This window comes from Mobula hypostoma, chromosome 6 (assembly GCF_963921235.1).
Source record: "Mobula hypostoma chromosome 6, sMobHyp1.1, whole genome shotgun sequence".
Classification (NCBI taxonomy): Eukaryota; Metazoa; Chordata; class Chondrichthyes; order Myliobatiformes; family Myliobatidae; genus Mobula; species Mobula hypostoma.
The window spans coordinates 107,824,002-107,850,933 of NC_086102.1; the positions used below are offsets into that span (position 1 = coordinate 107,824,002).

Below are 26,932 nucleotides of genomic sequence, written 5' to 3' on the forward strand. Positions count from 1 at the left end.
GCTGCGTTCACCAGCAACTTTGATGTGTGTCGCTTTATTTATGTATAGTTTCCTTTCTTTAGCTGGAGGGCAGTGAATCTGTGGAATTCATTACCACAGACTGTATTGGTGGGATTCCAATTAAATGGGTCATTGGTTAATCGGGGCAGCAGCTTATTTGGGACAATGCTTGAAGAACGAAAACTAATCAAGAAAATAGCTGGGATTTCCTTCGTTTATTTTGAGACTGTTGCTGAACAGATTCTTGCTAGCATCAGTCACATGCACTTGCGTGGCCATCAGACTACACTGTGCTTAGAGCAATCAGTTTTAAGTAGGGTCAGTTGCGTGTGTTTGTGTTCAAAAAGCAGTGATATTTGTCGCTGATAGTTGGTGAGAAATAAGCAGTAAGATGATTCAGAACAGTTTTGCTCACTGTGGTTTCAAGCATTCAGGCTTAGAGATGCCAGAAATAGCTGGGAGAGAAAATCACAAACACAAGAAAATCTGCAAATGCTGGAAATCCAAGCAACACACACAAGTTGTTGGAGGAACTCAGCAGGCCAGGCAGGAGAGTCCTGATGAAGGGTCTCGGCCCAAAACGGCGACTATACTATTTTCCATAGATGCTGCCTGTGTCCTAGTCTTAAGTCTGTGAAGTTTCCATGTCCTCCTTGTGTCCACAAATGTTTCTCTTGCATCCTCCCACATCCCAAAGACTTGCCAGTTGGTGGGTTAATTGGTCATTCTAAATTGCCCCAAGTATGTAAGTGAGGAGTAGAATTTGAGGGGAGTTGATGGGTAAAGATTAACATGGTATTAGCGTAGGACTGGTGTAAGGAGAGGTAGGGCAAACTTGGGTTGTTTTTCTGAAGCAGTGGAAGCTGAGGGAAGAACTGATAGAGGTTTGTAAAATTATGAGAGTAATTGATAGGGTAAAGTGTCAGAATCGTTTTCGTCAGAGTAGAAATATCAAATACTAGAGAGCATGATCTTCTGTGAAGGGGAAAGTTTAAAGGAGATGCAGGGGGCAAGTATTTTTTTTAAACAGAGTATGTCTAGAGCAGACTGTCGGGAGTGGTGGTGGAAGCACTCCTGACAGTCCGTACTGGAGTGTCTGTGCCAAGGAGGTGTTTAATGCACAGGGATGTATATGGACCATGTGCAGGCAAAGCAGATGAATTAAATTTGGTATCGTGTTCAGCACAGACACTCTGAGCCTGAGGGCCGGTTTCTGTGTCGTACGTGAACTTAATAAGAAACGCGGATGTGACAGATGATCTTTGTCAACATGGAAAACTGCAATACGGTCATATTTCTAGAAATGCAATCCCTCTAATGTGGGGTGTGCTGTACGTTTCTTCCTCCAGATGAGTCCACAACTAAGGCATCGTAACTCAAAGGTTTAGGCATTTAGGACTGAGATGAGTATTTTCTTTAGGGGAAATTGAATTTCTGAATCATGTCTAAAAAGATCAATAGAGTTCTGAATATTATAGTAATTGTAAGATATGGGATAGGGCCTGTTTCTGTGTACAGCTATATCAGATCTCCCCTCCCTCCTACACGCTAAGGAAAAAAATTCTAACCTATCTAACTATTCCCTTTAACTCAGGTCCTCTAGTCCTGGCAACATCCTTGTAAATTTTCTCTGGGTTAGCTTTGGTTTGTTTGCTGGTACCTGTGGTTGTTAACTGCTACCTCTTGCTTCTCCAGGGGATGATTTTAATCTGTCTGTTGAGGATTTTCAGACTATTGACCATAGGCTGAAACTCTTTCTTGATGTGGAGATCTTCACTGAGGACAAGGAAGAATACCAGTGCTTCGTTAAGGTAGGGGGAATATTGCATCATGGAGATTGTTGGCAGACTCTTGTGCATTTGAGAACAGGTTGTACAGACTCGTCGTGACTGAGTACACAGGGTCAGCTGCAGTTCAATAGGTTGCATGGTCTCGGCAAAATGGTAGTGGAGTCAAGATCCTCACTATAGAGATGTGAGCACGTTATTGGTTGTTTTCACAACTGCTGTGGCATTTAGTGGAGGCTATTCCCGAAAGCATCTCTCACATCTGCAATCTCAACAACCAAGAAAGTAAAAGACTTCAACTTGAAACGTAGGTCAATTTATTGTCATATACAGAGTGAAATTCCTTGCTGACATAAGCTCCCAGTGTCAAAACCACCACATTTTCTCTTTGGAGACAAGAAGGATGAAAGGTGACTTTATAGCAGTGTAGAAAGTAAGAACCATAGATTGAGATGACAACCAGATTTTCCCAGGGCGGCAATGGCTAGTACGAGAGAACGCAATTTTAAGGTGATTGGGGGTCTGTATGGGGAGGGGGGGGGTGTCAGGGGTGTTATTTTTTACACAGGGAGTGGTGAATGCATAATTGAATGGTTGAGCAGGCTTGATAGACTAATTCTGCCCTGCTGGGTGTGTTGGTAGCCATAGATATATTAGGGACATTTTTAAGATGCTCTTAGATATGTGCATGGATGATAGAAAACTGGAGGGCTTTGTAGGAAGGAAGGGTTCGGTTGATCCAAGAGTAAGTTAAAAGGTTGAATCAACATCACTGTCCATATTCTATGTTCTATATTTTTAGGAGGTTGGTGGTGTTGTGGACAGTGTAGAAGGTTGTCAAACTTCACAGCAGGACTTTGACAAGATCCAGAGTGGGGCTGAGAAGTATTAGATGGGGTTCCATCCAGGAGAAGGTGACGTGATGCACTTTAGAAGGTTGAACTTGAAGGCAGAGTACAGGGTCAAGAGCAGGATTCATGGTAGTGGAAGAACAGGGGGCTCTTGGGGTGCACGTCTTCAGATCCCTCAAAGCTACCACACAAGTTCATAGGGTGGTCAAGAAGGTGTACTCATTAGTTGTGGATTGGATTGAATTGAAGAGGTAATGTTGCATCTCTGGTTGGACCACACTTTGAATATTGTGTTCAGTTCTAGTCACCTTATTACAGAAGCAAGTGGAAGATGAAGAGGAAATTTACCAGGATGCTGCCTGGATTAAAGAGCAAGTCTTGTATAGGTTGAGTGAAGTAAGGCTTATCTCTTTCGAATGAAGGAGGATGAAAGGTGACTAGGTAGAGGTGTACAAGATAAGGGGCACAAATAGAATGGATGGTAAGAGACTTCTCCCCTAGGTCAGAAATGGTTAATACGGTGGGGCAATGCTTTCAGGTGATTCTTGGAACATATGGGCGGATGTCAGAGGCAGGTCAGGGGGATGACAGTTTCTTACACAGAGTGTGAGTGCATGGAACACGCTGCCAGTGAGGGTGGTAGGGTCCGATACATTCGGAACATGTAAGCGACTCTTAGATGGGCACACGGATGAAGGAAAAATAGAGGGCTATGTGGGAGGGGAGGGTTAGATCGATCTTAAAATAAGTTAAAAGGTTGGCACAGCATTGTGAGCCAAAGGGTCTGTACTGTGCTGTGCTGTTCTATGTTCCAATATAGAGCATATTTAACCAAATCAGGAGCACTGTGCACTGTAAAGGTCTCCTTATTTAAGGAAGGATGTAACTACATCAGAAGCAGTTTGGATAATGCTGGGAAGGAGCAGCCTTCTTGTGAAAGGGTTGTGCTGTCCAGGAGTATTTCTGTCAAGTCAAATCGATTTTATTGTCATGTGCATATGTGCGGTGAGATTAACATACAAAAAAAATCTTGCCTGCAGTGGCATCACAAGCATGGAGAGTCAGACAAACCACAGGATATATGAACTATACATAGATTAAACTAAATTTATTATCCAAGTGTGTTTTATGTTGCCATGTACTTCACTGAGATTCATGTTCTTGTTGTCATCGTCCTTTGCCCGTTACACCGCTGGCGTTTGGGGCAGCAATGAATGCCCTCTATCTCTGGCAGCATTCACAGCTTCCTGCATCCTGTCAGACATGCAAGTCCTGGGTGGCGACTCAGGAATACTGTCACACCCAGATATAGAAGGATTCTTTCATTGCTGTTTCTCTACTAATTTTGTTTTACCAATCAGGGTTGATAGCCCTGAGCTGAATCCCTGAACTTGGAGGCCTGTGGACCACTCTTCGTCTCTACCCTTTGACCTGTTTGGCATGGGTGACCCTAACAAGAGACAAAGCATAAACTCCTGACTCCAGCCAGCATAGCTCTCTGGGTCATTGAGGCAAGCAAGCCTCCAAACCACGACAAGGTTGTGGCCTCCTGGAGGTCATTTTCTTGCAGAAAAAAAAAGAAATATAGGTACAATGAAATGTGACAATAGTATACTTCAACTGACAACCAATGTGCAAAAGAAGGCATTCTGTGCAAATAAAATAGTCATAGTCATACTTTATTGATCCCGGGGGAAATTGGTTTTCGTTACAGTTGCACCATAAATAATAAATAGTAATAAACCATAAATAGTTAAATAGTAAAAAGTAAATTATGCCAGGAAATAAGTCCAGGACCAGCCTATTGGCTCAGGGTGTCTGACCCTCCAAGGGAGGAGTTGTAAAGTTTGGTGGTGTGACGACAAACCAAGTTATCAGACGATTGATGCTAATGAGAGAGATAAGGAAGACAATGGAGAAACGTTCAAAATGTTAATGAAAGAGGAGAGAGAGATAATGGAAAAGAAACACAATTCAGAATATTGACAGACCGGTTGTTTTGAACCCGAACTGTTTGAAGTTTGATGGACAGGCGATACCCCAGCAGGGGGATAAAAAGAGCAGGTTCGCTAAGGCATGGCACACACCACGAGATAACGAGACCCTGGAAGAGCGGTGTGCCCCCACAAGTTGGTGGGAGTTTGGAGGTCCGGTTCGCGGGAACCGACCATAGACGCACAGGGTGAAAAGGTACAATCAGTGGGAACCTGGTGTGTGTGTCCGCCCTTGCCTGGGTGCCGGGTTCACCGCGGAAGATCGGTCGTATCCGGAACGGAGGGGTCACAGTCGGTGACCACAACGCGATAGAAGACATAAAAGGGTCCGCCCGAAACCACCTGTGAACATCAAAGGTCTGCCTGAATCAAATTTGCATCTCTCTCTCTCCAATGGCACAACAGCGATTGCTGCGAACTGTACTCAGCTGAACTGAACTCTGCGTCACTTAAGACTGATCATTTTACCCCCAGACTGCTATAGAGCTTGGTTGATTCCTATTACCCTAGTTCTGTGTACATACGTGTTTTATCATTGCTAACCTGTTGCATTTATATCGTTACGATTAGAGTACTGTGTTACTTATTTCTTTAATAAAACTTTATTAGTTTCTAGTAAACCAGACTCCCAACTAGTGGTCCATTTCTGCTGGTTTGGCAACCCAGTTACGGGGTACGTAACAATGGCCACAGCAGGAATGACCTCCTATGACGCTCTGTGTTGCATCTCGGTGGAATGAGTCTCCGGCTGAATGTACTCCTGTGTCCACCCAGTACATTATGTAGTTGGTGGGAGACATTGTCCAAGATGGCATGCAACTTGGACAGCATCCTCTTTTCAGACACCACCGTCAGAGAGTCCAGTTCCATCCCCACAACATCACTGGCCTTACGAATGAGTTTATTGATTCTGTTGGTGTCTTTTACCCTCAGCCTGTTGCACCAGCACACAACAGCAAACATGATAGCACTGGCCACCACAGACTCGTAGAACATCCTCCGCATAGTCCGGCAGATGTTAAAGAACCTCTGTCTCCTCAGGAAATAGAGACGGCTCTGATCCTTCTTGTAGACCGCCTCAGTGTTCTTTGACCAGTCCAGTTTATTGTCAATTCGTATCCCCAGGTATTTGTAATCCTCCACCATGTCCACACTGACCTCCTGGATGGAAACAGGGGTCACCAGTACCTTAGCTCTCCTCAGGTCTACCACCAGCTCCTTAGTCTTTTTCACATTAAGCTGCAGGTAATTCTGCTCACACCATGTGACAAAGTTTCCTACCGTAGCCCTGTACTCAGCCTCATCTCCCTTGCTGATGCATCCAACTATGGCAGAGTCATCAGAAAACTTCTGAAGATGACAAGACTCTGTGCAGTAGTTGAAGTCCGATGTGTAAATGGTGAAGAGAAAATACTGAGAGTATGAGTTGCAGTGTCCTAGAAAGTTAATCTGTAGTGTGTAGGATCAGTTCAGAGTTGAGTTGAGTGAAGTTATCCACACTGGTTCAGGAGCCTGATGGTTGTAGGGTAATAACTGTTTCTGAACCTGGTGGTGTGAACCTAGGGCTCCTGCACTTCCTTCCCGATGGTAATAGTGAGAAAGTCATGGCTTAGATGGTGGGGGTCCTTGACATGGATGTACTGCTTTCTTGTGGCAGCACTTCTTGTAACTATATTCACTGTGATGGACTGGGCTGTGTCCACTACTTCCTGTAGTCTTCTTCCATTGCTGGGCATTGGTGTTCCATACCAGCCTGTGATGCAATCAGTCAGGGTACTCTCCACTGTGCATCTGCTGACGTTTGTCAAAGTTTTTGAAGGCATGACAAATCTACACAAACTTTTAAGAGTAGAGGCACTGTCGTGCCTTCCTCGTGATGGCACTTAATGTGCTGGTCCCTGGACAGATCCTTTGATATGTTAGTGCCAAGGGATTAAAAGGTACTGACCCTCTCCACTTCACAACACTGAAGAAAAAAGACTTTGTACTGATTTCTTGTATTGCACGCAATGTACAGTAAGAGAGGATTCCACAGTAGTGCAAGAGTTCCATTGCTGAGGTAATGATTAGGCTCGTGTAGATTGGTTCCAGAATCTTATTGTTGTATGATAATAGCTGGTAATATTATAGGGTTATTATTGTCACATGTACCAAGATAAAGTGAAAAGCTTGTCTTGCATATATTCATACAGATCAATTCATTGCTGTGCATTGAGGTAGAGCAAGATAAAACAATAACAATGCAGAATACTGAGAAAGTGCAGTGCAGTTGAATGAGAAAGTGCAAGATCATACCAAGGTAGATTGTGAAGTCAAGAGTCCATCTTATTGTACAAGAGGCCTGTCCTACCCCTAAAGCGGGATAGAAGCTGAACATGGTGGTGTGGGACTTCGGGCTTCTGTCCCTCCTGCCTGATGGTAGCAGTGAGAAGAGGGTATAATCCAGATGTGGAAGTCCTCAACGATAGATGCCACCTTTTTGGGGCAGCACCTCCTGTAGATAATGTCAGTGGTGGGAAGAGAAGTTCCCTTGATGAACAAAGTGGTGTCCACTACTTGTAATTGTTATAGTAGGCTGTGAATCAACCTATCAGCTGCTGGGAGTCAGAAGTGTGCAAGAGAACTTGATCGAAACATACAAGATTCAGAAACATCTTGTTAATGTGGATGAGGGGATGATACTTCGTTGTGCTGAATATGCCTAAGTAAGCAAACAACAGGAATTCTGCAGATGCTGGAAATTCAAGCAACATACATCAAAGTTGCTGGTGAACGCAGCAGGCCAAGCAGCATCTATAGGAAGAGGCGCAGTCGACGTTTCAGGCCGAGACCCTTCGTCAGGACTAACTGAAGGAAGAGTGAGTAAGGGATTTGAAAGCTGGAGGGGGAGGGGGAGATGCAAAATGATAGGAGAAGACAGGAGGGGGAGGGATAGAGCCGAGAGCTGGACAGGTGATAGGCAAAAGGGGATACGAGAGGATCATGGGACAGGAGGCCTAGGGAGAAAGACGGGGGGGGGTGACCCAGAGGATGGGCAAGAGGTATATTCAGAGGGACAGAGGGAGAAAAAGGAGAGTGAGAGAAAGAATGTGTGCATAAAAATGAGTAACAGCTGGGGTACGAGGGGGAGGTGGGGCCTAGTGGAAGTTAGAGAAGTCAATGTTCATGCCATCAGGTTGGAGGCTACCCAGACGGAATATAAGGTGTTGTTCCTCCAACCTGAGTGTGGCTTCATCTTTACAGTAGAGGAGGCCGTGGATAGACATGTCAGAATGGGAATGGGATGTGGAATTAAAATGTGTGGCCACTGGGAGATCCTGCTTTCTCTGGCGGACAGAGCGTAGATGTTCAGCAAAGCGGTCTCCCAGTCTGCGTCGGGTCTCACCAATATATAAAAGGCCACATCGGGAGCACCGGACGCAGTATATCACCCCAGCCGACTCACAGGTGAAGTGATGCCTCACCTGGAAGGACTGTTTGGGGCCCTGAATGGTGGTAAGGGAGGAAGTGTAAGGGCATGTGTAGCACTTGTTCTGCGTGTAAGCGGAACAAGTGCTACACATGCCCTTACACTTCCTCCCTTACCACCATTCAGGGCCCCAAACAGTCCTTCCAGGTGAGGCATCACTTCACCTGTGAGTCGACTGGGGTGATATACTGCGTCCGGTGCTCCCGATGTGGCCTTTTATATATTGGTGAGACCCGACGCAGACTGGGAGACCGCTTTGCTGAACATCTACGCTCTGTCCGCCAGAGAAAACAGGATCTCCCAGTGGCCACACATTTTAATTCCACATCCCATTCCCATTCTGACATGTCTATCCACGGCCTCCTCTACTGTAAAGATGAAGCCACACTCAGGTTGGAGGAACAACACCTTATATTCCGTCTGGGTAGCCTCCAACCTGATGGCATGAACATTGACTTCTCTAACTTCCGCTAGGCCCCACCTCCCCCTCGTACCCCAGCTGTTACTCATTTTTATGCACACATTCTTTCTCTCACTCTCCTTTTCTCCCTCTGTCCCTCTGAATATACCTCTTGCCCATCCTCTGGGTCACCCCCCCCCCGTCTTTCTCCCTAGGCCTCCTGTCCCATGATCCTCTCGTATCCCCTTTTGCCTATCACCTGTCCAGCTCTCGGCTCTATCCCTCCCCCTCCTGTCTTCTCCTATCATTTTGCATCTCCCCCTCCCCCTCCAGCTTTCAAATCCCTTACTCACTCTTCCTTCAGTTAGTCCTGACGAAGGGTCTCGGCCTGAAACGTCGACTGCGCCTCTTCCTATAGATGCTGCTTGGCCTGCTGCGTTCACCAGCAACTTTGATGTATGATGCCTAAGTAAGCATTCCTTGCTGGTAGAAGGTTGTGAAAATCTACTTTTCTTCATTTAATTTCTATCCAATCAGGAAGAAGCCACACTAGGGGATGTACTTCAATGGCAGTTTGAGATTTGGTGTGTCACCAAAAACTCTGGTAAATTTCCACAGATGTGCAGTGGAAAGCATTTTGACCGGTTGTATCACCATCTGGTATAGAGGCCCCAGTGCATGGGATCGGAAAAAGCTGCAAAGGATTGTAGACTCGACCAGCTCTATCATGAGTACTAGCCTTCCTGCTGTCAAGGACATTCTAGTAAGGCAATATCTGAAGAATGCAGTGTCCATCATGAAGGACCTCCATCATGCAGGACATGCCCACTTCTCCGCCATCAGATTTCTGTACGGGCCACGAGCACCACCTCAATAGTAATTTTTATGTCTTCCACTGTACTACTGATGCAGAACAACAAATTTCAGGACATGTGTTACTCTGATCTGGTTGAGTAATGCCCTTCAGGGAAAGGTTGTCTCTCACTCTTTAGGCAGATGTCTGGTTAAGTGTTTACTGATTTCTGAAGCAGGCCAATTGTTAGAAAATGTCTCAGCAGCCATTTAACGCTGAGCAGTGGATTCTGGCTGCACCAGCAGCACCCATATCTCTCAGTTAATACACATTAGGAGCAGAAACTGTCACTTCTTCCCCTGATCCAGTTCTGACTTGAGTTCATGGCTTATGTATAGAAAGATGGGTTCTCTGAATCATGTTTATTGACAAGATTTAAGTTTATTCATCACCTGTATAGTACTGTGCATAAATCTTAGCACATGTATGTAGCTCGGGTGCCTGAGACTATTATGCATTACTGTATTTGTCAATGTAGTGCGGAGAGCCTGGTGGGAGCAAAGGATATTGGGAATAGTGAGGATGGAGCACCCCAGGAAGGGTGAGGGACCAGGGACCAGGGGCAGGGGCTGGTGTGTGCACAGACACGCTCAGGGCTGAGACACCAGTGAAGTTAATTTGATTCCAAACAATTGGTTTATTGATCATTACAGGATGTCTCTCTGGTGCTTCCTACTCCCTTTTCCCCCAACCATGATTCCACTCTCTTTACCCCCTTCCCACTCAGTCCACAGTAGAGATCCAGATCAGAATCACTCACATATGTCATGAAATTTGTTTTATTTGCAGCAGCAGTACAGTACAGTGCAATACATAAAATTACTACAGTACTATGCAAAGGTTTTAGGCAACCTAGCTATATATAAGTGTCCAGGGCTTTTCCACAGTACGATACATCAAAATATATGATGAAATGTGTCCTTTGCATTAACAGCCAGCACAACCTAAGGGTGTGCTGGGGGCAGCCCACAAGTGTCACCACACATTCCAGCACCAACAAAGCATGCCTGCAAACCTCAACAAAGTAGAACAGAACAAGCTACAAACCATCAACAGCAAAGCAAGTCCCCTGGTCCTCACTCCCACCCATGCATGTACACAGTCCTCTAACCCCCAAGGTGTTACATACAGGTTTTCCCCACCAGCCGAAGGTAGAGCGTTCCTATGAAACGGTTCATAAGCCGAAATGTCGTAAAGTGAAGAAGCAATTACCTTTTATTTATATGGGAAAAATTTGTGAGCATTGGCAGACCCAAAAATAACCTACCAAATCATGCCAAATAACACATCAAATCTAAAAAAACAGTAAGATATAGTAAAAGCAGGAATGATATGAGAAATACACAGCCTATGTAAAATAGAAATACTTTTCCACAATCATTACTGCACTGTTCTCTGTAGCAAAAATCTCGCACAGGCGCTGTCGGCAGAAAATCTCACACAAGCGCTGTTGGCAAAAACACAGCGCAAGCGCTCTCCAGTAACCTTTAAGCTATGAAGCTGCCAAATCATACCAAATAACATGTAAAAATACACAGCCAATATAAAGTAGAAATAATGTATGTACAGTGTAGTATCACTTACCGGAATTGGTTCAGCGCTGAGCACACTGGTGATGGTGTGTTAGGCTGAGTTGTCGGAGCTTGGGTGGTGCAGTGGGCCCCACCCTCCAGGCTGCCAACTGATACCGATCCGCAAAGCATGCAGGGGTGCAGCGGTAGCCGGGAGGCACACGGCACATCTTTAAGAAAAAAGCCGAAATAAACATGCTAATTAACTTGGTGGCGCCTGGCACATAATTGTCGGCCCAGATCAGTGCCGATTTCCGATTGCATCGTCTCTGATCTGGGCCGACAATTACGTGTCAGGCGGCACCTAATTAATTAGCATGTTTATTTCCGTTTTTTTCTTAAAGATGTGCTGTGTGCCCCCCCCCCCCCGGCTACTGCTGCATTCTCCGCGAATCGCAGGGTGGTGGGACACTGGGGTGTCATCTCGTCGTCTGTTTCCATTAGAGCAGGCAGCTCATCTTCTCCTATGACTGCCTGCCTCGATGTCGAAGGTCGAGGTTCATCGTCTGCTGTGGCTGATGATGTCGATGACGATGTCGAAGGTCGAGGTTCATCGTCTGCTGGAAGGCTTGCTTGACTGCTGAGCCTCGCGCATTTTTCTATCGTACAGTTCTTTGTAAGGACTCAAACCATCCTGCAAATATCCCCTAAACCTACGTACCCTTTCAAAATTAAAGTCATAAATTTAAAATTTAAAATTTAAAATTAAAGTCATTGCAGCAAAAATCTCACGCAGCTGCTTCACATTCAGTTCGCTACTACACTCGGTTTCGATTGTTATCCTTCCTTCTTCCAAATGCATCAACTCTTCATCTATCAGTTCTTGGTCATGGGATGCCAAAACCTCTTCAACATCATCTTTGTCAGCTTCCATAAGCCAAACTCACTTGGTCCTTGCTTCGTTCACCACGATCGAAACGCTTAATTATGTCTAGTTTTACGCTGTGTAACACCCTTACGAGCTCTTTTAGGCTTTTCCAATACCTTAGAACTCATCTTGCAAACGGCTGCTCACAGGCACGTGTTTAAGCAATGCCGGCTAGAATGCAGTTCCGAATCCGGGGAGAGCGGCTGCTTGGGGCACGCGCTGCCTTTTATCAGGTGCTGATTTGCCCCGCGCACTGCTTTTTTTCCGTGACAGTGAAAACACCTTCTGTTAGCAAAAGCAGGGAACTAATGTAGGTCTTTCATAACAGTGAGGTTTTGTAAAGCGAACGTTGGAAAAGCGGGGGACACCTGTATTCTTCAGCCTCCAGCGGTCCCAGATTCAATGGTTCAATTTAATATCAGAGAGTGTATACAGTATACAACCTGAAATTCTTGCGCCTCACAGACATCCACAAAACAGAAGAAAAACCCCAAGGAATGAAAGACAGAAAATGTTAGAGCCCCAAACTCCCCTCCCATGCACAAGCAGCAGTAAAAGCATCAACTCTCCCCCCTTCCCCCACTTGCTGCAGCAAAAACATCAACCCCCCCCCACCACCCACCATGCGAGCAAAGGCAAAGCCCCCAGAGACCAAGATCTAGAGTCCATCAAAAACTACTGCCCATCTTTCTCCTCACCTGCCTATCACCACCCTCTCATTCCCCTCCTCTTTTCCTTTTTCCTATGGTCAGTCTCCTCTCCTATCAGATTCTTTCTTCAGCCCTTCACCTGTTCAACGTAACCCCTCCCAGCTTCTTACTTCATTGTACCCCCCCCCCCACCTTCCCCGCCCCAATGTTGACTAACACCTGCCAGCTTGATGAAGGTCTCGGCCTGAAACATCAACTGTTCATTCTCTTCTATAGATGCTGCCTGACCTGCTGAGGCATTTTTGTGTGTGTTTCCCATCAGCCTTGTTGGTTGGGTCATTGCCTTTTAAATCTTCAAGTCAGGAAATGCAGCCAGCTGCTGATCATGAAAGACAGCAATAAGAAGCTGGAGTTGGATGAACATAGGATCATCTGGGAGGCAGAGTAATTGATAGATATGACTTTTGAGCGGGTGGTTACACTCAGAGTGCAGAATTCGAGGAGTGGATGGGTGAACACCAAAAGAGGTAAGGGGAGAAAGAAGTCAGAAATCACTGTGACCATTCCCCTCAGCGACAGTATACCCCTTTGGATACTGCTGAGGGGGGTGACCAATCTGGGCAAGGCATCAGCAGCCAGACCAATAGCACTGTGGTCAGCTCTGAGCCTCAGAAGGGTAGGGTGAAGTCAGGGGGAGCAATGGTCATAGGGGACTCAATAGTTCGGGAGAAAGTTAGGAGATTTTGCACAGGCAAAAGAGACTCCAGGATAGTGTGTTGCTTCCCGGAGCTAGGGTCCTGGGTGTCTCTGACCAGTTGCAGAATATCTTTGAAGGGAAGGATGAGCAGCCGGAGGTTGTGGTACATGTTGGTACCAATGACATTGGCAGGAGAGGGGTGGAGGTCCAGCGCAATAAGTTTAGGAAGTTAGGAACGAGGCTGAAGCGCAGGACTTCCAAGGTGCTAATCTCCAGATTACTAATCTCCAGATTACGCCCAGTGCCACGAGCTAGGGAAGGTCAGAACAGGAAGATAGCGCCGAGGAGGTGGGGCAGGGTTTCAAGTTCTTGGATCATTGGAACCTTTCCTGGGGAGGGGGTGACCTGTACAAATGGGATGGATTGTACCTGAACTGGAGAGGAACCGATATCCTGGGAGGGAGGTTTGCTAATGCTAGTGGGGAGGTTTAAACTGAATTTGCAGGGGGTGGGAACCGAAGTGAAGAGGCAGAAGGTGGGGCAGTTGGCACACAAGTAGAGACAGCTTATAGGGAGTTGGTGAGGAAGGATGGGTAGATGATAGAGCAAAGATACACTCAGCAAGGTGATTTGTGATGTGTCTATTTTAATGCAAGGAGCATCATAAACAAGGCGAATGAACTTAGAGTGTGAATCAATATGTAGAACTACGATGTTGAGGCCATTACAGAGGTTTGGATGTCTCAGCGGCAGGAATGGCTGCTGAGTGTGCTGGGTTTTAGATATTTCAAAAAGGACAGGGAGGGAGGCAAAAGAGGTGGGGTGTGGCATTGCTATTCAGGGATAGTATCATGACTACAGAAAAGAAGGATGTCATGGAGGGATTGTCTACTGAGTCATTGTGGGTGGAAGTCAGAATCAAGAAGGGGGCAATAACTCTACTGGGTGTTTTTTTTAGTAGACCTTCCCCCCCCCCACCCCCAATCATAACAGAGACATCAAGGAGCAGATAGGGAGACAGATTCTGGAATGGTGCAATAATAATAGGATTGTTGTGATGGGTGTTTTTAACTTTCCTAATATTGACCGGCATCTCCTTAGAGCAAGGGGTGTAGATGGGGTGGAGTTTGTTAGATGTGTTCAGGAAGGTCTCTGATGCAATATGTAGATAAGCCAACTAGAGGAGAGGCTGTACTTGGTCTGGTATTGGGAAATGAACCTGGTCAGGTGTCAGGTCTCTCAGTGGGAGAGCATTTTGGAGGTAGTGATCACAAATCTATCTCCTTTACCATAGCACTGGAGAGGAATAAGAGCAGACAATTTTGGGAAAAAGTTTAATTGGGGTGGGGGAAATATGATGCTATTAGGCAGGAACTTGGGAACATAAATTGGGAGCAGATGTTCAGGGAATATTTGCATGGCTTTCTGCATAGGTATGTTTTACTGGGACAGGGAGAGGATGGTACGGTAAAAGAACCATGGTGTACAAAGGATGCGGAAAATCTAGTTAAGAAAGAAAAGCTTACGAAAGGTTCAAGAAACTAGGTACTGTGAGAGCTCTAGAAAATTACAAGGGTGCTAAGATGGAGCTCTAGAATGAAATTAGGAGAACTGGAAGGTGCCATGAGAAGGCCTTGGTGAACAGGATTAAGGAAAACCCCAAGGCATTCTACAAGTATGTGAAGAGCAACAGGATGAGCCGTGTGAGAATAGGACCAATCAGGAGCAAGAGTGGAAACATGCATGGAGCCTAAGGAGGTAGCGGAGGTACTTAATAAATACTTTGCTTCCGTATTCACCAGTGAAAAGGAACTTTGCAGTTGTAGGGCTGACTTACAGCGGACTGAAACGCTTGATTGTATAGACATTAAGAAAGGATATGCTGGAGCATTTGAAAGGTACAGGTTTCCCCCGCCATCTGAAGCTAGAGCGTTCCTATGAAACGGTTCATAAGCTGGAACGTCGTAAAGCGAAGAAGCAATTACTATTAATTTATATGGGAAAAATCTGTAAGCGTTCGCAGACCCAAAAATAACCTACCAAATCATGCCAAATAACACATAAAACCTAAAATAACAGTAACATATAGTAAAAGCAGGAATGATATGATGAATACACAGCCTATATAAAGTAGAAATACTTTTCCACAATCATTGCCTGAACTGTTCTCTGTAGCGGAAATCTCATGCAAGCACCATCGGCAAAAACACGGCGCAAGCGCTCTCCAGTAACCTTTAAGCTATGAAGCTGCCAAATCATACCAAATAACACGTAAAAATACACAGCCTATATAAGGTAATAATGTATGTACAGTGTAGTATCACTTACTGGAATTGGGACAGCGCAGAGCACACTGATGATGGTGTGTTAGGCTGAGTCATCGGAGGTTGGGGTGGTGCAGTGGTCCCCACCCTCCAGGCAGCGAACCGATACCGATCCGCGAAGAATGCAGGGGTACAGCGGTAGCCAGGATGCACCCAGCACATCTTTAAGAAAAAAGCTGAAACAAACAAGCTAATTGATTAAGTGCTGCCCAGCACGTAAATGTTGGCCCAGATCAGAGGCGACGTAGTCAGCAATCGCCTCTGATCTGGGCCGATATTTACCTGCCGGGCGGCACCTAATTAATTAGCTTGTTTATTTTAGCTCTTTTTCTTAAAGTTGTGCTAGGTGCCTCCCAGCTACCGCTGCATTCTCCACGGATGGGTATCTGTCCGCGGCCCAGGGGTTGGGGTGGTGGACACTGAGGTGTCATCTGCTTCCATCAGGGCAGGCAGGTCATCTTCTTCTATGTCTGCCTGCCTCGATGTTGAAAGTCAAGGTTTGTCGTCTGCTGTGGCTGATGTGGAAGGCTTGCTTGACTGCTAGCCTCGTGCATTTTTAGATCATACAGTTCTTTGTAAGGACTGAAACCATCCTGCAAATATGCCCTAAACCAACATACCCTTTCAAAATAAAAGTCGTACTTTATCATTGCAGCGAAAATCTCACGCAGTTGCTTCATGTTCAGTTCCTGGACGAGTTCGCTACTGCATTCGGTTCTGATTGTTATCCTTTCCTCTTCCAATTGCATCAGCTCTGCATCTGTCAGTTCTTGGTCATGGGATGCCAAAACCTCTTCAACATCATCTTCGTCAGCTTCCACAAGCCAAACTCACTTTGCCCTTACTTCGTTCACCACGATTGAAACGCTTAATTATGTCTAGTTTTACGCTAAGTGTAACACCTTTACGAGCTCTTTCAGGCATTTCCGATACCTTAGAACTCAACTTGCTAACAGATGCTCACAGGCACGTGTTTAAGCAATGCTGGCTAGAATGCAGTTCCGAACCCTGGGGAGAGCAGCTGCTCGGGGCGCGCGACATTTTTTTTCGTAACAGTGAAAACACCTTCTGTTAGAAAAACAGGTAACTAATGTAGGTCTTCCGTAACAGTGAGGTTTCGTAAAGCGAACGTCCGAAAAACGGGGGACACCTGTATTAAGTTAGTAGCTGGGACTGGAGGAGATATACCCCAGACTACTGTGGGAAGCGAGGGAGGAGATTGCTGAGCAGTGATCTTTCCATCATCAATAGGGACAGGAGAAGTACCAGAGGATTTGAAGTTTGTAAACATTGTTCCCTTGTTCAAGAAAGAGAGTAGAGATAACCCAGGAAATGATAGTCGTACTTCAATGGTGAGTAAGTTGTTGGAGAAGATCTTGAGGGGCAGGATGTATGAGCATTTGGAGAGACATAATCTGATTAGGATGTCAAGGGCAGGTCGTGCCTTACAAACTTGATTGAATTCTTTGAGGATGTAGCAAAATGCATTGATGAAGGTAGAGCAGTAGATGTAGTGTATATGGATTTCAGTAAGGTATTTGATAAGGTTCCACATGCAAGGCTCATTCAGAAAGTAATGAGGTATGGGATCCAAGAAGACCTTGCTTTGTGGATCCAGAATTGGCTTGCCCACAGAAGGCAAAGGGTGGCTGTAGATGGTTCGTATTCTGCATGGAGGATGGAGACCAGTGGTGTGCCTCAGGGATATTTTCTGGGACCCCTTCTCTTCACAACTTTTATAAATTACCTGGCTGAAGAAGTAGAAGGGTGGGTTAGTAAGTTTGCTGATGACACAAAAGCTGGGGGGTGTTGTGGATACTCTGGAAGGTTGTCATGGATGCAGAACTGGGCTGAGAAGTGGCAGATGGAGTTCAACCCAGATAAGCGTGAAGTGGTTCATTTCAGTAGGTCAGATTTGAAGACAGAATATAATATTAATGGTAAGACTCTTGTCAGTGTGGAGGATCAGTGAGATCTTGGGATCCATGTCCTTAGGACACTCAAAGTGGCTGTGCAGGCTGGCAATGTTGGCTGGGAAGGCATATGGTATGATAGCCTTCATCAACCATGGGATTGAGTTCAAGAGCCATGAGGTCATTTTAAAGCTTTACAAGACCTTGGGTAAGCCCCACTTGGAGTACTGTGTTCAGTTCTGGTCACCTCACTACAGAAAGGATATGGATACTATAGAGAGAGTGCAGAGGAGATTTACGAGGATATTGCCTGGATTGGAAAGCATGCCTTATAAGAATAGGTTGAGTGTAGTTGGCCTTTTCTCCTTGGGGCTATGGAGGATGAGAGGTGACCTGATAGAGGTGTATAAGATGATGAGAGGCATTGATCGTGTGGATAGTCAGAGGCTTTTTCCCAGGGCTGAAATGGCTAGCACAAGAGGGCATAGTTTTAAGGTCCTTGGAAGTAGGTACGGTGAGGGGGGAAGGGGAATCAAAGATAAGTATTTTACACAGAGTGTGTTGGATGCGTGGAATGCACTGCCAGCGGTAGTGGTGGAGGCGGATTCAATAGGGTCTTTTAAGAGGCTCTTAGATAGGTACATGGAGCTTAGGAAAGATAGAGGACTGTGTGGTAGGGAAATTCTAGGCAGTTTCTAGAGGAGGTTACATGGTTGGCACAACATTGTGGGCTGAAGGGCCTGTAATGTGCTGCAGATTTCCGTGGTCTGTGTTCCGGTTGAGGCATGCCCAGGGAAGGGGTGCTTTCATCTTGGTAATGGTGAAGGCGCTGTATTTGATTCATTGAGTAGTGTGAAGCAAAACAGGAGAAGAATGACTGGAAGGGAATGGAGCAAGCACTGTGTGGGAGTTTGGCAGGAAGGCAGGAAGGCAGAATCAGCTGCTGCCAGCACAAAATCTGTTTTATTATCACTTAAGTAACATGACTTTTGTGGTTTTGCAGCAGCAGTACATTGCAAAGACAACATTTCTTTAAGTTTCAGAAACAGTAGAAAAACAAGGAATAACAAGAATGTGTTCATGGACTGTTAAGAAATGCAATGGTGGAAGGGAGGAAGCTGTTCCTAAAATGTTGACTGGTGGTCTCGGGTTCCTGCACCACCTCCCTGATGATCGCAACGAGAAGAGGGCATGTCCTGGAAGGCCAGGGTCATAGAGAAGGATATTGCCTTCTTCAGACACCAGCTTTTGAAGATGTCCTTGATGATAATGATGTCCGTTCCTCCCCATGATGGGGCTGGCTGAGTCTACAGCTCTGCAGCCTTTCCAATCCTGATCCAACCAGTCAGAATACTCTCAACAGCGCATCAGTAGAAATTTGCAAGTGTCTTTGGTGGGGACTCCCAAGTTTGCATGTCTTGTAGTTACGTAGAACGTGTGACAGTACAGTACAGTACTTCACACTTTGACTCTCACTGTGTGGTGAACAAGCTGCCAGCAGATGTGGTGGATGTGGGTTCGATTGAAGCATTTATGAGAAGTTTGGATGGGTAGGTGCATGGATGGGGGTGTATGGAAGGCTGCGGTCCAGGTGCGGGTCAGTGGGACTAGGTAGAATAACGGTTCTGGGTGGGCACGCATTAGATGGGCTGAAGTGCCTCTTTTGGTGCTGCAGTGCTTGGAATATGCACATAGATCTGCATCTCTGGCGCTGGGTTCAGCTGGGCTCCTGGAGCAGAGGGGTTGGGAAGAAACAATAAATAACTGAAATGCCTTCAAGGAGCCCTGTGTATGCATGTTTGAAGTTCCTCAGATCCAAATTTCTGCTAGAGGATCAAGCGAGTCTGAACTCGAAGACTCTCTGACTTGTTTAGAAGTTGCATTTGGAAAATGATTTTGATTTATCCCAGTGGGAGGGATTTTATTTTCAGTATTCCTGACTTGTAGTCAAACTCTTGAGCGGCAGAGGTGACCGAGATGTCATAAGTAGAGCAGAACACGCATGTACCCAGCAGCAAATGGACCATCTTTGGCCCTGAGAGGCTTGGAGTCATAGAGAAATGCAGCATGAATATGGACCCTTCAGACTAACCAACTACTGTGCCCACCTAGCTCGTTCCAATTTCCTGCATTTGGCCCATGTCCTTCTAAGCCCAGCCCCTGCATGTCCTTTACCCCTTCTCTTCTCCTCATCTGCCCATCACCTTTCTCTGGTGCTCCAACTTGTTCCATTTCTCCCATGGTCCACTCTCCTCTATCAGATTCCTCCTTCTTCAGCCTTTTACAGCTCCCATCCATCACCTCCCAAGTTCTCACTTAATCCCTCTCCTGCTCCCACCTATCTTCCCCCTCACCTGGTTTCGCTTATCACCTGCCAGCTTGTACTCCTAACCCCTCCCCCACCTTCTGATCCTGGATTCTTTCCCCTTCCTTTCCAGTCATGGTAAAGGGTCTCGGCCTGAACGTTAATGGATTATTCCTCTCAATGAATACTGCCTGGCCTGCTGAGTTCCCTCAGCATTTTGTGTGTGTTACTCTGGATTTTCAGCATCTGCAGAATCTCTTATATTTATGCTTCTTCAATGATACTATTGTAACTGCCTCACGCCTTTCCCCAACAGCTCATTCTGTATACTCGCCACCTTCTACATGGAAAAAGTTGCCCCTGAGGTCCCTTTCCCCTCTCACTCTAAACCTATGACCTCCTAGTAATAGACTCCCCTACCCTAGAGAAAACTGCGCTATCATCCACCTTATCATAATTTTAAACCCTTCTTTAAGTTTGCCCCTCATTCTCCTACCTTCCAAGGAATAAAGCCCTAGCCTGCCTAAACTCTCCCTATCACTCTGGCCCTCTAGTCCTGGCAACACCTTGTAAATCTCTGCATCCTTTCCACTTTTTCTGCACTTGGATTTAATGAGGAGGCAGGTATTTGTTTGGAGTGGGGTCTGTGGGGAATGTTGAGGCCTGAGGCAGATCAGCCATAATTATCTTGAATGGAGGGTCAGGCTTGAGTTCCTGCAGTGCTTTGTGCAATTTACTCAAGATTTCCACTCTACATCTGTAGAAGTTTGTCAGAGTGTTTGATGCCATTAGTGTGGGACATTCACAGACAGAGTTGGGGGCCCTGAGGAATGTTGTCGAACAAAGCGTCTAGGAGTACATAAGATAAAGATTAGCTTTACTTGTCACATGTATATTGAAATATACAGTGAAATGCGTTGTTTGTGTCACTGGCAAACGCAGTCCATGGATGTGCTGGGGGTAGCCTGCAAATGCTGCCATACCTCCAGCGTCACTGTAGCGTGCCCACAACTCACTAAACCTAACTTGTATATCTTTGGAATGTGGGAGGCAACCAAAGCACCTGGAAGAAACTGACGCAATTGCGGGGAGAACGTACAAACTCCTTACAAACAGCAGCCGGAATTGAACCGCGATTTCTGGTGCTGCAAGCCGTTAAGACTAGCGGCTATGCTTTCATGGAGTCCTTGGTTCCTGCAGTAATGTACAAGTACCTTTGGCACACTGATCTTCATCAGTCAGGGCATTGAATATAGAAGTTAGGCCGTTATGTTGCAGTTGTACAAGATGTTGGTGAGGGGAAGTTTGGAATATTGGCTTCAGTTTAGGTCACCCTTTGGAGGAAAGATGCCATTTGGTTGGAAGGAGTGCAGAGGAAATTTCCAAGGATGTTACTGGAATTTGAGAGGCTCGATTGTGGAGAGGTTGAACAGGTTTGGAACGTTCAGTTTGGAGCATAGGAGGATGGTGTGTATAAAATCTTGATGGACGCAGATAGGGTAAATGCTCACAGACTTTTATTTATTATTTAGAGATACTGTATGATAGCGGACCCTTCCAGCCCAATGAGCCCACAATGCCCAAATGTGCCCAAGTGACCAATTGACCTACAAGCCCATACGTCTTTAGAACGTGGGAGGAAACTGGAGCACCACCCAGAGGAGGCCCGTGTGGTCATGGGGAAAGTATACAAACTCCTTACAGGTGGTGGTGGGAATTGAACCCGGGTTGCTAGCACTGTAAAAGCATTACGCTAACCGCTATGCCACCCTGCTGCACAAAGTCATTTTCTCACTGTTTTGGAATCGAGATCTAGAGGCACTGGATTAAGATTAGAGGGGAGATTTAATAGGAACCTGAGGGGCAATAGTTTTACTCAGAGGGTGTTCTGTGTATGGAGCAATATGCTGGAGGAAGTGTTTATAAACAACATTTAAAATGTACTTGGGCAAGTACGTGCATAGGAAAGGTCGAGATGGATATGAGCCAACTGATGGCAAATGGGACTAGATTAGGGTAAGTGACTAGGTCAGCATGTATGACTTGGGCTGAGAGGCCAGTTTCTGTGCTGTAAAAGAGCCAAGAGGTAACGTTCAGCTCCATAAAGCCCTGGCTAGACCACACCTGTGTTCAGTTCTGATCACCTCACTTTAGGAAGGATGTGGAAGCTTTAGAGAGGGTGCAGAAGAGATTTATGAGGATGCTGTGCCTGTATTAGAGAGCATGTCTTATGAAGGTAGGTTGAGCAAGCTTGGGCTTTTCTCTCTGGAGTGAAGGAGGACAAGAGAAGACTTGATCGATGGATACAAGATGATAAGAGGCATAGAACAAGTGGATAGCCAGAAACTTATCCGGTGAAAATACTAATACTGGCAAGGATCATTTTAAGGTGATTGGAGTAAAGTGTAAGCGGGGGGTGGGGGGGGTGGGGGGAGTACACAGAAAGTGGTAGGTGTGTGGAATGTTCTGCCAAAAGTGGTGATGGGGGCATATACACGGAGGACATTTAAAAGACTCTTAAATAGGCACATGGACGATGCAAAAATGGAGGGTTATATAGGAGGGAAGGGTTAGGTTAAAAGGTTGGCACAACATCATGTACTGAACTGTAGTGTTCTATGTTCTTTAACTCTCTGACTTTGATAAATGCATAAGTACATTAATGTTTGTCTGACAGAGTTGTGCTCTCACATCTCTTCTAGACTGGGAGTGTCAGCTGAAATCTCTTGAGAGGGGCATAGCCAGGGGCATATCCATGGAAAATAGCGCCTATGGCAAGCACTGAAATTGTGCCCCTGTCCAAACATCTGATACCCATCTTATAGATAACTTTACCATAATATCAGCTCAAAAATACAAGTCAAGCTCATTAATCTTTTAATTAACAAATTATGGCACTACATGAAAATTATAACAGCACCTTCCTTGCTTTCATTGATGCAAATTGATCTATGATGTGATCAAAGTCAGTTTTCTCAGTTTCTTCTCTTTCTACACTCAGGACAGCAAGATCACAGAGTCTGCCTTGACCCATGGAGGCTCTCAAATACGAAATTATTAGTTTTAAGTTGCTGAACGATCTCTCACAGCTGGCAATGGAAACTGTGATGGTTAGCATTATGTGAATAGCAATGCAAAGATTGGGGAAGATGCTCTCATCTCCATACTGAACAATAAATTCAAGAAGCTCTTCAGGTCTTGATATTTTCATGTTGATCCGCCTTGATAGCAGCATTCTGCAATCCAAAATTTCTTCATATAGCTGCTGTCCATCAACATCAGAGCTGTACAATTCGCCCAAATTTTCGCACTTCTTCTTTAGGTCGTTACTGTCGGCGCCGTAACACAGTCCCTCAACATCGAGAAGGAACCCAAACTTGGCATCAGTGTCATGTTTACGAGCGAACCTTTCATCCATTTCTCTGTGAAGATATCGAGTGTTCCCTTCATGACTCTTTCCATTTCCTCCTTAGCTATTAACCCAGTGTCCCTTGAGTTCTCATCAGCCATTCGTTTCTTTCGTCTCTGACGTCTTTCAGCTTCAATATTCCATTCTTGACAGAGACTGACTCCTCCTTCGAGTGACTCACTGACCAACACTTCTCTTTCATCATAAAAATGATCTCGGAGGGCTTTCAAATCCAGGGCAGCATCGTGGAAGTTCATGCTAGGATCCTGCAGCCTCTTTTGAATATGGTCAATGCGAATGAGTACTTTGTTCCAAAATCCTAGCAAAATCAGAAAATCGTAACTCAACATGCAGTTGTACAGCTGCCTTGCATCAGTTCTTGTTTCACTCATCTCGTTTTCATTGTCTATCATGTCCTGGAGAACTTGAAGTAAGGTACTTGTTGACGGGCTTCACTGATTCTGTCCTTGCACTCCACCTGGTTTCGGACTCTGACTTAACAACTACAGGCACGGCATTTTCCCAGCTCTGTGTTGAACGAGAGAAAAACACGTAGAGAGCTTCAATGGTTCCAAAAAAATGTGGCCATCATTGTATCCTGCTTGGCTACATGTACCCACCAAGTTGAGTGAGTGATTGTCGCAATTCACAAACACTACCTGGTTGTTTTTCTTGCTTATTCTTTGATGAACACCACTTCTGTGTCCAGCCACTACAGCAGCGTTGTCATAGCACTGTGACCGACAATCTTGTAGCTCCATTCGTCCTTCTAGCTGTTTCAAGATGTCTTCAACCAAGCTCTCAGCATCCTTCTGGCTTATCTGGATAAAACCAAGGAAGGACTCTCTAACACAGACTGTTTTCCTCTCAAAATCAACTTCCACATACCTCACTACTTCTGACATCTGCTTACAGTGTGCCTGATCAGGAGTCGAGTCGAACATGAGACCATAGTACTTGTCTTTACAAATGTTTCTCAGTAAACTCTGGCGAACAGTGGATGCCATCATGTGGATGAATTCATTCTGGACACCCAGTGAAAGATAAGAAGTGGATCCAGGATGACTTTCCAAATAAGTGAGGTGTTCTTTTATGATAGGGTCAAAGATGGCCAGTAGTTTCAGTAAGCCAAGGAAATTTCCCACATTGGAGTCATCGTCTAGCTGAAGTGACTCTCTGTGTCCTCGCAAATCCAGGTTCTGAGTCGCAAGGAATTTTCTTCAAGATATCACGCCACTTCTGCTTTTCCTTCTCAATCTGTGACTGAAGTACCGCGTCAATAACTCCTCTGTTTCCAGCTAAATTTCTTTCCATTTCTTTCCGCTGTGTGAAGCATTCCCAATGATTCTTGGCATTTTCATGAACACTAATCCTTTCAGGTGCTTTCCGCTGGTGGAATCCACTTTCCTGATCCAATAAGGATTGATGGTCTGACTGGGAATAGAGAAGACAACAGATACAAAATGCAGACTTTTTAGAAGGGGAATAGACCAGCCATGAGCGAGTCACTTCCTCACCACGACCATTTCCCAATTTCCTCTTGAACCAAGTTTTGTTCATTGAGCGGTTATTTGTTGGTAGGAAAGGCCCCTCACTGTTCTGGAAATACTTTGAACCCAGCTTTATTATTTCTGTTCTCAAAGCGTCAGGCAGAATTGCTTTTCCAGTGTCCTTGTCGATCTTCAGAAGACCAATGTCATGCTGTTCAATCACATCTGGTATGACAGTTCAAGATTCTTTGACACCATCCAGTTCACTAGGTTCAGTGTCGTCAGGTAAAATCTCGTCAATAAACTCAACATCGCCACCACCACCATCGTCTTCCCCTCCTGTCATGTCCACGTTCTCTGTGGCAGCCTCACTCTTAATCTCATTATATTTGGATTTATCTGACTTGACTTCTTCCTCGGCTTGTGACTCATTTGTACTTGATCCACCTTCGGATTCTAACAAACTTGTAGCAGATGCAGGCGACTCCATGGAACGTGTCGAACTACTTGTTCCGGGCTTTTCAAAGAAGGGCATGAAGAACTTGCTCGACTTCTTGGCTTTCTTCGCCCCCAACTTTCATCTCTTCCGTCCTTCAGCTCCACTTTCCTTCTTCGTGAAGAAACGCTTCATGGTCTTCTTACACAATGCTTTGAAATAAGGCCATCCTAGTGCTTCTCACTCATGATAATCAAAGGCAGATCATACATCTGAAGAAAATTCTTTTTTCACTATCCGAGAATGGCTTGTCTGACTTTAATAGAAACTGCTCAGTGGCGCCTCCTTCAGGTGGCACCCAGGGCACATGCCATACCTTAGATACGCAACTGGGCATAGCCTCCTGCCTCTAAAGTAAATGTTATTCACCAAAGCTATAACTGAATAGCTTCTCTTGTCATTTCTACTCAAACCAATATTCATTGAACTGGATTGCTTGTTAAACTGCCATGTTAAGGTTTTAACTCCTTCAACAGGTTACTGGAATGTTATACTGCATTGATAGTGTGCCGTGGTACTGAGGGGTCAGCCAATCTGTTGTGCACTGTGGGGATTAGAATATAAAAGCAAGGATGTAAAGCTGGGACTTTATAAAGCATTGGTCACCCCACGTTTGGTGTATTGTGAGCAGTTTTGGGTCCCATAGCTAAGAGAAGATGTGCTGACATTAGAGAGCGTCCAGAGGAAGTTCACGAGAATGATCCCAGGAACGAAGGGGTTAACATATGAGGAGTGTTTCATGGCTCTGGGCTTGTACTCACAGGAGTTTAGAAGAATTGGGGGGGGGGGGTCTCGCTGAAACCTATTGAATATTGAAAGATCTAAACTGAGTGGATGTGGAAGAGATGTTTCCTTTAGTGGAGGAGTCTAGGATGAGAGGGTGTAGCCTCAGGATAGAAGGATGTTCTGTTTAGAACAGATGAGAAATTTCTTTATCCAGCGGGTGATGAATCTGTATTATTCATTGCCATAGACATTGGGTATATTTAAAGGGGATGTTGATAGGTTCTTGATATGTCAGGGCATCAAAGCTTACGGGAAGAAGTAGGAGAATTGGGTTGATAGGGATGATAAATCAAATATGATGGAAGGGCAGAGCAGACTCAATGGGCTGAATGGCCTAATGACTTGTAGGATGGCCATGGGACTCATTGCAACTACTAATCTCCATTACAGTGCCAGATTACGTCTTTGTCTTGGATTCAGAAACAACGAATAAGCCACTGAGAAGCGTCTTGTTATTATTCACTTCCTCTCCGACTCAGTGTTCAGGATGATTAATGATGGTAACTTTATTTTTAAACCATCAGTGACCAAATATTTACGAATGAGTGATTATGAAAAGCAAGATAAGTAATGCATTAAGCTGTCTGTTGGTACATGGCTAATACTGTCAAACCACTACAGCACAGAAGTAGGCCCTTCCACCCATCTACTCTATGCTAAACAAATATTCTGCCTCATCCCACGAATCCACACCTAGACCATTACCCTCCACGCACCTCCCATCCATGTACTTATCCAGACTCTCAAATGCTGAAATCGAACCCACACCCGCCACTTCCGCTGACAGCTCATTCCACACTCTGAGCGAAGAGGTTCCCCTTAAACATTTCATCTTTCACCCTTAATCCATGACCTCTAGTTCTTGTCTCACCCAATCTCAGTGGAAGAAAGCATGCTTCCCACAATCAGATCCCTCCTCTTCCCCCCACCCCACCCTAATCTATTCTCTTGTGCTCCAGGGAAAGCTATCGGGCTGAGATTGTCCTGCCAACTGTGCAAAGTTCTTTCCTCCACCACATATTTCATCTTTGGTCTTTGCTGCTCCTGATCCTTTACACTGCAAGTCGCA

At 45.4% G+C, this 26,932-nt stretch overlaps 1 protein-coding gene across 3 annotated transcripts in view; it reads left to right on the forward strand.

The window, feature by feature from the left end:
- stk11ip (serine/threonine kinase 11 interacting protein) overlaps window positions 1-26,932 on the forward strand; it is a 148,182-nt gene that overhangs the window by 92,492 nt on the left and 28,758 nt on the right. For all 3 annotated transcript variants that reach the window (XM_063051405.1, XM_063051406.1, XM_063051404.1), the window contains exon 20: window positions 1,696-1,811. In XM_063051405.1, coding sequence (XP_062907475.1) covers window positions 1,696-1,811 — 116 coding nt within the window. The remainder of the gene's footprint in view (window positions 1-1,695; window positions 1,812-26,932) is intronic.